Source organism: Lissotriton vulgaris, chromosome 7 (assembly GCF_964263255.1).
Source record: "Lissotriton vulgaris chromosome 7, aLisVul1.2, whole genome shotgun sequence".
In the NCBI taxonomy this organism is placed as follows: domain Eukaryota; kingdom Metazoa; phylum Chordata; class Amphibia; order Caudata; family Salamandridae; genus Lissotriton; species Lissotriton vulgaris.
The window spans coordinates 293,508,348-293,522,591 of NC_141695.1; the positions used below are offsets into that span (position 1 = coordinate 293,508,348).

A 14,244-nucleotide genomic window follows, 5' to 3' on the forward strand; every position below is an offset into this window, starting at 1 on the left:
ATTGTAGTTGAAGGGCAGTAAGTGTTTCTCCTAAGTTACCTATCCTGATGATGGCCTGCCGCATTAATTGAATTAAGGATCAAAATATCAACTTTACTGAGTTGCTCCATTGTATATAGTTATATACAGACATAATTAACAATATTTAGGTTTGGCTAGAAACAGCTTTGCTGTGACAGCTCAAGTCAGGGCCACAGAAAACACAAAGAGAGCTTTGGATTAGCCTCCTTCAGCCTTCAGTTGTTTAGGACTGGTTATTAGCTGTATTATTATGGCCATTAAGTGAGGACATTGGAACAGACCAGCTAAAAGAACCTAATGACACACACAGATCAGAACTGAGGGCTATACAAGTCATGCTTTACCTTGTTTATATGAGACAGATGACCATATCACACTTTCCTTAACATTCCGAAAATTTTTATGAGCTTTGTACTAAAATGTAAGACACTAATTATGTATCAAAATCATTTAAATTGCCTGAGCACACTACAAGGCAAACCCTTCAGGGCTAAAGTTCTTTGATTGTGCCAACTTTATCACTAGTCTTCCACGCTTTGGAAGAGATACCGTGTACTCAGCCAGATTTACCAAAGTTATCAGAGTTGTTTTGGTGTCTTTCAGAAGCATTTATTTCACTTTGAAAATCTTTATTGCATATGTTAAAACAATAGAACAATAGGAATGGTACAACTGGGCATGATTACATAACGTAAACAATAAAGTTATAATGGTTAATCATATCTGAACTTGTTATTTATATAAAGTCTTTTTTTTTACTTAACCTTTTATGCAGTCAAATACTATTTACTTATTTCAATTAAATGCAATCAAAAATATTAAAAGACAAATCATAATTCAAATAATTACAAATAGGTTAAAAACAATTGATTTGCGAATCATAAGGGTTCTAGTGACCTAATTATGTTATGGAGCAATATTTACCTAATTTCTAAAAGTTTAATCTTAAATGTAAACATTTATGGAAAGGCAAAAAAAGAAAAGAGTATATTCAATGTTCCTATATGGTTAATATGTACTTTTCATTTATTACCAGACAACATTTACATTTAAAACAAATGATACTGGAAAATGTATTTGGCCTCATTAGTTAGCTGACTCCATTTCACCGGCACACCTACCACCGAGAGCCATTATTTATGACATAATTAGCTGCCTCATGATCCATTCTCAACATGTGACAATCAAAAAAATTCACAGGTACTGCATGAAAATGCCATTAAAATGTGAACGAAATCTCCTTCATGAAACTCAGTAGCGGTTGAAGTCCTTCCGTAACTCAAAAGAAAGTAAGATGGCTCAGAACGTTTTCATAGATGTCTTATACTTTCCAAGTTTCAAGAATTTAGTACTACCGACTTTTGAAAAAGTAAAAAAAAATGCCTTTTTCAGAGGGGTTACATTTCCCCCATTGCTTCCTGTCCAAAGAAGTACAGTCTTTAACTTGTGACATTCTTCCAGAAGGCCAGGCGCTAACATTCCCACTCCTTCTTGCCAGTTAAGGTTAGTTGGCACCTTAAGGGCCTAAAGGTCAGCTTTAGGTATATCCAGTGCTGTTTTACTGAGAGCACCTTAACTAGGGCTGTAAGATCCAGCTGCAGAATGTTCTCTGAGGATACAACCATGGTCTATTGTAGTGTTCTGGCTGCTGTACTCCATAGCACCAAAGAGTTCTAATAAGAAATAATAACATATCAATTCTGTCAGGTACTAAAGAATTGTGGTACTAAGCACTACGTGGAAACAAGTTGTATTATACAAGTCTAAATTAACTCAGTTTTGACTTGAGAGCCCAACTCCATACGTCAAAACAAAGCCACCTTACCACACAGAAAATGAAACATTCATTCACATTACATTACATGCATCCCATATTGCTGTATGTATCTTCATCTTTAGCTTTGCATTTATGGGTTCATTCTTCACTTTTAAAAGTGAATACGAACAGATTGTAGGCATGGTAGCTTCAAGAACTGGATAAGAACTTTTCATAAGTGGTGCCAATTTATCCTGCTGGCATGTCATGAATAGTAATAAAGCACTCAGTGAAAGATGAAGCACACACTCATAGTACAAGCTTTACATTCACAGTGTACATAGTAAAGAGTGATACCTAAACAAACATGACAAGAAAGAAAAAAATTATCTATTTGAGAAACATTTCCTGCAATTTCATTGTGATTCCCGCCATGTCTTTCCAGAAAACCTTTTTGAAGTCATTGTACAGCAAGAGTAGAAAGGACAATCGAAGTTGGAAATGACCAATGGCTATACCCACATTTTTAATGATAGCCTCCTCTCCATGGTGACAGGTTCAGTTGGCTTATTCTGTCACATCTTATGAAGTCTTTTGGGTACTCATTGGCCCTGAAAACATCCTTTGGCACATGCGTGATCCCGGTGTTAGCACAGATAATTTGAGGAAGAGAGACACGCCCCAAAGCAGTGCGTTGCCAGTTGTTGAATACACCAGGATTCTGCCACCAAAATCTGGAGGACATGAATAAAGAAATGCAAGCTTTAACCCTTTTTTCACAAAGGTAAATAATTCACTGCAAGGATTGTGTCAAACGGCCTGCAGAGTACATTCCAGAACTCTACCATGAACAATCAATATTGTATTTCACACACATCAACACTCTTTTATTAGGATTCATTTGGCAATACAGCCTCTAAGGTGTTATGTATTTTAGTTGAATAATGTTTCCACTCTGTGTCTGGTTTTAGAACAAAAGAAAATATGTTTTTCAAATTTGGATTCCCCTGTTTGTCTATTAGAAGATCAAATCCATGAAAATGCCAAGGCCACCGTTGTTAGGGTTGAGACTGCGAGTGCATGCTCTTAAGCATGTGTCCCATTTGTGAGGCGCTATTTTATACAAAAAAGGGCTTGAAGCCCGCCCGTGGCTTACCAATTGTTGTCTACACGTCACTCTTCTGAACTGGCTCCATAATTGGCCACGACAGCCCAAACGCCATGGAGCATGGCCCAAGCACAGATTAATTCAAGTTAAACTATCCCCGTCTGCTGCTCCTGAATTCGATTGAGGTACTGTTTCTTATGCCCACTCTGCTGCTCTGCCCCTAACTCTTGCTGTCGTGAATCGCTCTACCCCAAGCAACATTCTTGCTTTTTCCGCTACCCATTCACCCTCATCCCGCTGTCTCTTCCATATGCAAAAGGCACTGGAGTCCTTTAGGTGACCAGATTAGCCTGCGATTAGCGCTGATAATGAGTCCTTCTACCAACATTTTTACCCCCCCAGCTTCCCTCATATTGAGCTCAGCAGCGCCGGGCTTTTCAGCAGATCAATGGAGCATCCCATACAAGTTTCCAGGCTGGCCAGCCCACACATCTGTTGTCCAGTCAATTCAATTCAAATATCTTTATTCGATTGTAAACTTTACAATCATAAAAGCACAATTCATCAACAAACAATTAAAAACAATCCGGCTATTTCTTATAAGACAAAAGTTTCTTTAGACAATATAAAAGACAAAAGCAACAGGCAGCATGAACATTTTTAAAATATATAAATAGTTACAGTACAATAAAAAGGTTAAAAATACCTAGCGGTATTAGCAGCATAATTATCCCTCCATACTTTTCCTGAAGGTAATTGCTAGTTTCAGAAAGTTACAAACAAATAAAGTGCAATCGCATTTCAATAGTTGAAGGTAATAAAGTGTTGGTTTTATCTGTGCAAAATTCAATTTGTCCGGTCATAAATGGCAGCGGTGTCTTTTTCTCCTCGAAGCACAATTCTTCACACCTGTGATAGGTTGCGCGTTTGATTTTTAAACCCCACCACATTTGTAGTTACATCATTGATCCTTTTGATGGAGTAGTGCATTTGTTGTCAGCACCCCTCGCCAGGTTTATCAGTTATTTATGGGTATGTTTACTTGGCTTGTTCCCTCCTGTGCTCCTGCGGCTGCTTGCCCCATCCCTCTCACAGCGTCAGGGGGTGCTGCTTGTTAATGCCCAGTTACTCAACGGTAATTTTTCATTACTCTGAGTCCTGGTCTTTCCGTTCCATTCCTTAAGCATAAGCATTTTGCATGCTCCACAAAAACGATTACCTAGGTGAGGTCAAAATGCTTCCCCAAATTTGGCACTGCCTACCCAGCATGCATAAAGGGGGAAGCATGTTACTAGGACCTCCGGAGAATACCAAAGAAACTCATGAGAAAAACAAAAAAACAATCACCATAAACAGAAACCAGGGAGGAAGGGATGGGCTCAGGAATGGAACGAGAAGAGCAGGACTGGGAGTAATGAAGATTACCGGTGAGGAACTGGGCATTACCTCCTCGTCCGTCTTCCAGTTGCATTCCTTACTCATGAGCCCATACCCAAGCGCATGGTGGTTGATTCACACAGAAACCAAGGATGATGCAACTTACTTGATAGTGAATGCAACATTACAGATGTCACACAGTGACACACCCTGAAACATTGCTAAGGACAAGGAAACGCCCGGAGTTAACCACCCCTGGACCAAAAGAGGGAAGAGGACGGTGATCAACCATATGAAACAAGACAACCTCCAACTTGTTTTCAACCTTTCCTCTTCTCCTTCCTCAGCTTCTAATTTCCAGAAGGTTATGCTTTTTATCCAAGGGTGGATGAACTGCAACCACCTCAAACTGAATCCGGACAAGACCGAATTGGTCCTGACGGGGGGTGGTTGCAGTCCCTGGTCCCCTTCCTTCTGGCCCTCTGCCCTTGGCCCTTCCCCTATTCCTGTTTCCAAGGTTAAAACCTTGGGTATTTTCATCAATCCCATGCTTACCCTTCATACGCAGATCAATGCAGTTGTATCTGCTTGTTTCCTTTCCCTGCGGATCATCCGAAAGGTCGCCCGCTTCTTCTCAACTGCTGCACTCAAGCTCATCCTCATGGCCATGGTGCTTTCGCGCCTTGACTATGGGAACGTCATCTACAATGGTGCGCCGGCTTATCTGCTCCGCCGGCTCCAACAGATTCAGAATCAGGCGGCTCGCCTGATCTACGGACTCCCCAGGTTCAACCATACGACCCCTCTGTTGCAGTCTCTCCATTGGCTCCCAGTGAGGGAGAGGGCCCTTTTCAAGCTTGGATGTATCACCTACCAGGCCAGATCAGGGACCGCTCCCGTTTTCCTGTGTGAAGCCATTTCCCCTTACCTTCCTTCCCGAGAACTCCGTTCCACTCATTTGGCCTTTTTGTCAGTCCCTCGTTTTAGAAAACAGAAGTCCGGTGGGGCCAGATTTGCAGTGCTGGCTCCTTCCTTCTGGAACTCACTCCCTTTTACTCTTAGGTCTTCATCTTCCTACCTGGAATTTTGCAAACATCTTAAAACCTTCTTGTTCTCCAGATCTGTAGTCGTATAACCCTTTCCTCTGCACCCACTGGTCTTCTGCCATCTAGCGCCATGAAACCGATTCTGGTATAAGAGCGCTTTATAAATATTTTAAAATTCAAATTCATAGATCACAACACCCATCTAGTCAGAGTGGACAAAGAAGCCTCGAGACCCCTCTCAGAGAGGCCATAAGTGACACATAAGGACGCCACTTGCACAAATGCACTGGAAAGACCCAGGGAAATACAAAGGGCCCACAACACTGGAAAGACCCAGGGAAATACAAAGGGCCCACAACACATCCAAAGAAATGAAAACCTTCATCCCAGGAGAAGACATGTCAGGAGAAAATGCCAGAAGAAAAACATGAGGACAATGGAAACCGTGAGGATAATGGAAACCAGGGGAGAAAAATAAGACCAGTCAATGCGAGAAACTCTAATGGAAGACCTTGGGTGGTGACCAGAGAGCAGGAGACAGGACTTTGAAGCAAAAAAACTCTGCAAAAGACTAGTCACCAATGGAGAGAAAGAAGACATAACTGATCCCCTGAAGGCCAGAATGGAGGCCAATTGGGCATGCAGAATGCAGATTGCAACACCCAACGAAAAACCATCCCTGACTAAATCATAGGAAAACAGGAGATATACCAGTCCTCCTACACCAAGAGTCAGTTCTTTCAATCACGACTGTAAGACGTCAGGAAAATGAACCAACAGGGTAAACCTCACAAATTCCAAACTCATAAGCTGGAGGCGCAGGAGAGAGGACGCGCTGGAAAGTGGACCTAGCAGCAGAGAAGGGTGATGGGAACCCAACATTACAGACAAACTGTCAAGCCCTCAAAAAGGTGACACCACAGCGTCGAGACTAATATGGAACAACCAGAAGAATGTCCAACTGCCCCACCTGAATCCCCCTAAGGACCGGGGACAGCAAGGGCCATGGGACAGAGAAAGCATCTATCACACAGGCCAGACTTCTAGGGAATCAAGCCACAATCTGAGTGAGAAGGGGCAACTCTGCTGAGGCAAACAGACCCAGACAGGGAACGCTGAAACTGGAGGGAAACGTCAGAAAGGGAAGAAGCACACCCAGCTCGAAGAAACTGCAGGCCCCTACACAACTCCCAGAAGACAGCCTGCAGAGAGGGAGAGGAGACTCACCAAACCCCACAGGACAATCCCCCAGGGAAAAGAGAAAACAGAGACGGCGCATCCCTCCCCTGCCAGTTGACACAGGCACGAACTACCTGGTCAGCTGTCCGAACACAGATAGCAGAGCGCCGAAGGAGAGGAGTGAATCAATTCCCACCAGTACGAGGACAGGAGAGTTCAGAAATGAGATCATCTGCCCAGGGCCTAGGAATCCCCCAGCAGAACCCTCTCCCTCTGGCGCTTGCATCGGTCCTACAGACCACCAAGGGAGAAGGATCGAAACCCTTTGAGTATTGAGAGGCGACAACCACCACTGTGAGACCCCCAACCTCCTGGGGCCCAGGAATGAAAGCCACTGATTCATGAGAAGCTGGATACCAGTGATTAAATGGAGATGGGCCTAGGGGAGCACGAGCAGTGGGGAAGCCATCTCCCCTAGACACCTTAGTCAGAGACAGGCAGATACCTATGGTTGGGAAAAAGAAAACAGGATAGATGGGGGGACAGATGGAAAAGGGTCCTGATGAACATCAGAGACTGAGAGGGGTGCAGGGAGGTCTACCCGTGGGTGAAGATAAACCCAACAATATCCAGATAATGACAGACTCTAAGCAACCTCCTCCGTTGCCTCGAGAAAGAAGTAGAGACAATCCGACAGTTATCAAGGTAAGGGTGGACTCGAATACCAAGAGCCAGTGCTGTCAAGAGGGTCAGAAAAACCCTTGGCGCCAATGAAAACCAGAAAAGACGCAGCTGGAAACAGTAGTAGTGTGAGCCCACAGTAATATGAATAAACTGCTGACCAGCCAGATGTATGGAAATATGCAGGCAGGTGCCCATCAGTTCTAGGGATATGAGGAAGCACTTCTCAAGAGCTGTGAGGTTGGTTCCCTTGGATACTGAGCTGATCCGTAGGCCCATGCTCCTTACCCGGAATCGAACAAAAAGGAAGGGAACCATCATCCCCCCTTGATGACACACATAGGACCTTGTCACCTGGCCATCTGTCTGAATACACACCCCTTGATCCCTACTGATGGGAGGATATGAAAAAGTGCAGCTCGAACTGGGGCCAAGGCCTTCCAGATGGAAAAATAGAAAGACTATCCCCTGTACTACACCCCTAGCAGGTAGGGGGATCACCCAACTGAGGATCCTTGGCGAGGGCATCTGGGTACAACCACCACTGCATTTCATGCCAAACTTGGCGAGTGATTGGAACCCTCGAAACCAGAACCAGTAGACCCCAATGTTGGAGAACGCCACAGATAGAAAAGCATCTGCAAATATGTCCACAAGATAACACCTTGAAAGAAATCAAGGGAAAGAGAATTCTTCCACCAACTTCAATACATGCACCTGCACCTGTATAACATAACGTATATTTGTAAAGCGCACATTCACCTAGAAGGGTATCTTGGTGCTGAATTACACATGTTAGTCATTACCCAACTCAATGGTACTATGGAGCTCAGAAGGGTGAAAGGCTGAGGGGCCCTGCCAGGATTAGAACCTGTGAATATGAGGACAAACACAGGTCCCTACAATGGTCGTATTAGTCCACTAAGCCACCATACCCAGCCAGAATAGTATTATGTAAGGTACAGTCTCAGGCTCAACTGGCCAAAACGAGACCATAAATTATCAAAATCATCAGCATCAGCCGATGCGCTGAATAAGGGGAGACTAGAGTCTACTTAGATGCCTTAGCAGGTCTGCCAGATCAGAACCCTGAAAATAATAACCCCTCAGCTCTCCTCCCAATGACCTCCATCAGGCTCAAACACATCCTCCCTGGGGACCTTAAGAAATGGGTGTCACAGACTTAAAGCCGCCTCCTCTGCAACCTCATTCATGGCCTGTAAGGAAGGCAATGACGGTTCCACACCTCCGATGGCACCATCATAGCACCAGCCACAACCCACTAACCCAACCACTAAGATTTCCCTTTATGCCACAAATATGAGGTAGCAATGACTACCTCCTGCGTTATATATCACATGATGACATCCAGAGAGGCCGGACGTGGGGAGGAGCCAACTTAATTTAACACCCATACGACATATAGGGGGAAACAAATCAGGCCACAGCATACCCAGCTCTATCGCCGCAAGGACTGCTTTGTGAGTCCTGGCGAGATGGAAACAACCAATACACCCACAACAGCAGGGCGAACAGTACGCAGAGTCCCCCAATCCCCGCCCGCTAATGTCGAGTCCAATGTGCGAGGGACCCCAATGCTTTAAACCTGGAATCCCCAGACCCTGCTCGCTAATACATAGCAATATGATCCAAGGGGACCACAAACAGCCGCAACAACACCTCACCAGAATGCGTGAGCCACACCAGCCCCACCTTATGAAGCAGGATGCTGCCGGCAGGAGTGTCTGTACTGAAAAAAACACGCAAAAAGTGTGTGAAATCAAAGACTCAAAGCCATAATCCAGAGAATGAGAGCCTGGAACCATAACCACTAGCCTACAGAGGACTCCTCCAAGTAAGCCTAGCCTGCCACAGCAGGGCGAAGGGCATAACATAGAACAGCACAAAAAAAATCCCAAGAGTGGTAAAAACGGTCACCTGACCTGTGACTTAAATTTAGAAGAAAAGGACAATGTACTAGCATTGAGCCAGAAACAAAAATCAGCCACAAGTGTGGTGCTGCTCCTATTGAGCAAAAAAAGGCCCACCTAATCCGGGGCCTTGGCAGTGAAGGAGCCTCAAAAACTCAATGGCAGAGGCACCATCAGGAAAACGGACCTGCCCGACTGTGGGGAACATGAACCGGCCAAAGGACGCTCAACACCACACCCCAGAAACATGGACCAATGCCCGCCACGCAGGGCGGCCAGGTCCCCTAAACACAGACTGCAAAAGCAAGTCACACGGTAGACAAAAACATATCAACATTCAAGTAAAACCATGATCAACTTACCTGACCTCGGTAGGCAACATATCTGCAGAAAGAAAAGAACAGGATGTCCTAATAACGTGCTTCCCCCTTTATGCATGATAGGTAGGCTGTGCCATATTTGAGGAATTTATTTTGACATCAGCTAGGTACTAGTTTCTGTGGAGCAGGGAAGATGGGTGAGGAGGTACTTATCTGTATAAGTAAGATTGGCGCCCATTTCTCAATATTTCGCTGGAGTACAGTTGATTGTGCAGATGGAAGTTTAGGATTTCTCTGTAATGCTGTTTATCTAGGTTTCACGTGCAAAAAACCACAGTTGATGGACAGAATGCAGAACAATGTCATACATTCACCCAGTAGAGAGATCTGGGCCTAAATCCATCGTTTTTTTGCACTCCACACCACCCCAGTTCAGACATGGCCATATGCAAATCAGTCTGACCCTGTGCCTCATGGGAACAGTCCAGCCCGAACTGCCAAGCCATGCCTTCTCTGGACCGGAAACAAGCTTCAGAGGACCGGTTTCTGGAATTCCAGCCCTCTTCAGCCCGGCTTGCTTGAATCCAGTGGTGTGGAGTGCATGGGACTCACGTCTGAGCATACCCATCCCACTCGGGGTGACAAATGCAAAAACCACAGTTGATGGACAGAATGCAGAACAATGTCATACATTCACTCCAGTACAGAGATCTGGGCCTAAATCCATCGTTTTTTTGCACTCCACACCACCCCAGTTCAGACATGACCGAGTGGGCTAAAGAACGGTGATGGATTAAGCCCAGATCTTTTGACTGGGTGTGAGTGTTTGATTGATTCAGATGCTCCGTCCATCACCACCCCCTTTTGTACCGCTTTTGGCCGCCATAAGTGTGGCAGGGTATGCTCAGACGTGAGTCCCTTGCTCACTTTGCCACTGGATTCAAGCAAGCCGGGCTGAAGACGGCTGGAATGCCAGAAACTGGTCCTCGGAAGCTTGTTTCTGGTTCAGGGAAGACATGCCTTGGCAGTTCGGGCTGGACTGTTCCCATGAGGCACAGGGTCAGACTGATTTGCATATAGCCATGTCTGAACTGGGGTGGCAGAGTGGGCTAAAGAACGGTGATGGATTAAACCCAGATCTTTTGACTGGGTGTGAGTGTTTGATTGATTCAGATGCTCCGTCCATCACCACCCCCTTTTGTACCGTATCTAGGCTTCACAGCACCATTGTTGGTCGTGCACATAGCAGTTAAGGAATTCCGCAGGAGCTATGTTTCTTTAACCCTAAAAGCTGATATAACTTTATTTACCTAATGAAGGGGCATATTTACAATTACTGGCACATCCCTGCAAATTAGCAGGGATGCACAAGTAATTGTGCGCCATGCCTCCGCCACCCATGATGCGCTGCATTTACAATTTCCGCATCCCTGTGCTTTCCCCTGCACTGGCGCACAACTGGCTGCCATGCGTCAGAGCAGGCACCCTTGTATAATTTTACAAGGGTGCCTGCACTGTGAGGATGATTGTTTTTGGGCAGGAAAAAAGACTTACCGGCCCAAAAGCAATCATTAATGGAATTTTCCTCTAGCACTGCATAGAAAGAGGAAAAAACGAGGACAAATAAACGCATTTCTCTTTGTTGTGTCATTCCTACGCTTCCTCTGGGGAGGCGTTGGAGTCTCACACATTCACAGTTTTTAAAATGTTGTCAATCTGGGAATGCGTCAAGTTCCATGGCTGTTGCGTGGGAACACCCGTAGCAACACCCATTGTACGTCCCTTTCATGTACAGTAATGTGTGAAAGGGGCCCATATTTACAAGGCCATGAAAAGTCATGCAGGATGACTTTACGTAGCCTTGTAAATATGAGCAAGCCGATTGCACTGCCAGTGCATCAGTAAAAGTGACGCACCAGCAGTGCAATCAGCTTATAAATAAGCCCCAAGGCATTTATTGAATAGAGTGCAATAGATTACCTTGGCAAAGTATTGTTTTCTGTTGACGACGACACAGACATAAAGTCATGTCTGCTAGAGTCTTCAGTTAAGCACTCCATCAGAGTGCGTATTTTTTCCAGATGTCTACTTTGTTTACTTCTGCCCCCCAGAATCCATATCACTGAAGCGCTCACCCTCGTGTGCTTCTCTTCCCCAATTGCTTTCTGGCATGTGTGCTTTCTGTCCCATTTTTTTTTTCACCAGTATATTTTGACCAACATTGTTACTCCGCAAAACAACTGCTGCATTTACATTTAGATTTATGACTTAGCTCTTCTAGACCCACACATGGTTGTCACGGCGTACGTGTCCATCCCTATGTACTTGACTAGGACCGCGCTCACCTGGTGCCACTCTGTTTCACTCCCACAGGGTTGCACCCACCGAAGCCTTAACTTTGAGCGGTGTTTTGGGATGGTATCGGGGCATTTTCCAGCAATGGTGGCTACCAGTGCAACACTAGCACAGTTGCTCTGCCTAGATCTGCAACACACTATTTTACCACCTGGTCAATTACAGACACTTTCTCTCCACAGCTTGTTGAATCTGCTATACATATGTCAAGCTTAGTCTATTGGTGCACCTTTATCCGTCACCACATACTCAACACCGTCCTCACTGTTTTTAATTTTTAATTATTAGCCTGCATTATTCTGGTGTCTACAATGTATGCTTAGAAATGGTTGTAGCCAACCGCTTCTTATTGTCAATACTTTGACCTCTGCAGTATTTTTTTTTCTTTCCCCTTCTCCCCCCCCTTTTTATGTCTCCTTCAGATTTGAGTTTGAGCACACGTATAAGACGTGTCTCTTTCTAATACTTCCTAATCCTCAATGAAGGCACGGTAGGAGGACAGGGCGTCTCTTTCCCTACTCTTCCCTTCCTGGCACTTACACTCATGGTCCTGATGAAGCGCTCTGGGATCCACTAGTGACCATCTTACAGCACGAAACATGTCGACCATTCACCTTTAGACACCACACCACATTACCACTACGGGTTGAGAGTAGTGGGAATCTATTTCTTTTTTTCACCTCTCCATCAGCATAATTAGCATCTCCATCCCCGTGTTGATTTTAGCCTAACCCTGAGGAGCCTGGAATAAAATTCATTAGGTTACCAACGGATTATTTTACCGTCACTCACACTCATCACTTGGCCTACACACCCACGTGCACAACTGCGGCGACTCCTAAAAGATCTCATCAAAGCGCCCTCTTTGAGGGACGGTGAGGAACTGCAGCGCCACCCCCACAAGGAGCAGTGCCCAATGATGATGCTTAACACTCGCAAGGGTGTTTGAGGGCACAACACACACAGGAGTACCACTCCTCACTCTAACACACTCATTCCTTCTCTTTGGGGACACCACACCATTATTAGCAACCATAATAGGTTGCAACATTTTTTCTTTCTTTCTTTCTTTCTTTTAGGAACTGTTACCACCTTTAGCATTTCTGCTTTCTCTCCCACCCTCGGCACTCCACATTGCTCTTTCCGCATGGTTTGCTACTCCCACCCATGCTCTCTGTGTTGCTTCCCTCAACAAGCAACCTTCATGTTGCTTCTACTACCCGTGTTGCTTCTGCCCCCCACTGTATTTATTCATCCACCAGCTTAAAACAAAAAAACGTTTTGCATTTTTTCTTTGTATTTCCTGATCCCACTTGGTGACACCTATTGTCTTTGCCAATGCTTGTTGACATGCAGATTGTAAGCTATTCCAACTGCCCATGGTGTATGCTCATGTTTTTGGAGGGTGGCCAATGACTGCAGGTGACATCTGAGGGCCCGACAGGCTTTTGTAATACTGGATGTAGTCAATGGCGTAAAGAAACTTCAGAGGGGGGGCCTGCAAAGTACATGGAGGGGGCCCCCCACACTCCGGATCCAGGCAGAAGCTCTCAGCCCGTCCGCACTGCTAGAGGGGTCCCTCGCTCTCCCCCCCCCCCCCCGCACTGCAGCAGCAGCAGGGGCTAATGTTACACCAGTGGCTGTAGTATTGAAAGCACACCCAGTAGTGCTGCATGTGGGGGGAATAGGGGGGCGGGCTTTGCATCAACCAACTGTCCTTTGGCTGTGTGGGCTGAGGGTTTATCTGGTGTGTATCCGCACCTGATAAAGCCAGCGTGGTCTTCTCGAAACCAAGGAATTGTGGATGCGGGAACAAAGAACAACTGGCATTTTGTTGGTGTGGTCAACCCCCTAGGAGTAGCACTATGCAGACACATTATGAGGGATTTTACCCTAGATCAGTACTCTTAGCGATGCAATGATAACAGAATTGCTGACAAATACTTGAAGCAGAACTATTTACACGGTTTGTACCCTCTGTTCAAAAGTTAACTTTAAAAGGTTAACTTTACTACTAATACTGGACAGATTTGACCATCCAGAATTAAGGAGGTGGTAGCCCTTCCAGGTGAGATGCAGTGCTGATGGTGGAAGCAATGGAGCGGTACATTTGCCCAATATTAAAGATGACCTTTAGACTTATATTCAGGAGCAGGGCAAAGAAGTGCAGCACTCCGAGTAGAAGACTTTTTTTCCAGTTGAAGTCATCCTAAAACATTGAGTAAATGCAATTTTTACACTTATTTCCAGTTATTTATCTCACTTATAAACGATGGCAATTGCATAATATTGAAATAACCTCATGGATGTTAAGTGTGGCTCACTGGTTAGAGCAGTCAGACCCTGAAGCAGAGGTCAGACCCGGGACCAGGGTTCAATTCCCGACGCGGCAGGGTCTTGTGCTCAAATGTCCACGGACTCGATAATTCTCGCTTCGGTGCCTGACCTAATCATGGGTTCACACTCTGCA

General features: G+C 45.2%; 1 protein-coding gene across 3 annotated transcripts in view; it reads right to left on the reverse strand.

Annotated features, from left to right (window-relative positions):
• Positions 1–629: 629 nt before the first annotated feature.
• Positions 630–14,244, reverse strand: part of LOC147701417 (myeloperoxidase-like) — a 175,034-nt gene continuing 161,419 nt past the window's right edge. Inside the window, exons 13-14 of one of the 3 annotated variants that reach the window (XM_086930099.1) lie at positions 2,300–2,511; positions 630–1,694 (exon numbers count right to left, since the gene is read on the reverse strand). In XM_086930099.1, the coding sequence (XP_086786225.1) occupies positions 2,304–2,511 (208 nt within the window). In that variant the 3' untranslated portion in view covers positions 630–1,694; positions 2,300–2,303. Of the gene's footprint in view, positions 1,695–2,275; positions 2,512–12,178; positions 13,098–13,434; positions 14,094–14,244 lie in introns of those variants that run through there. The other 2 variants (XR_015297463.1, XM_086930100.1) reach the window with 2 other exon arrangements.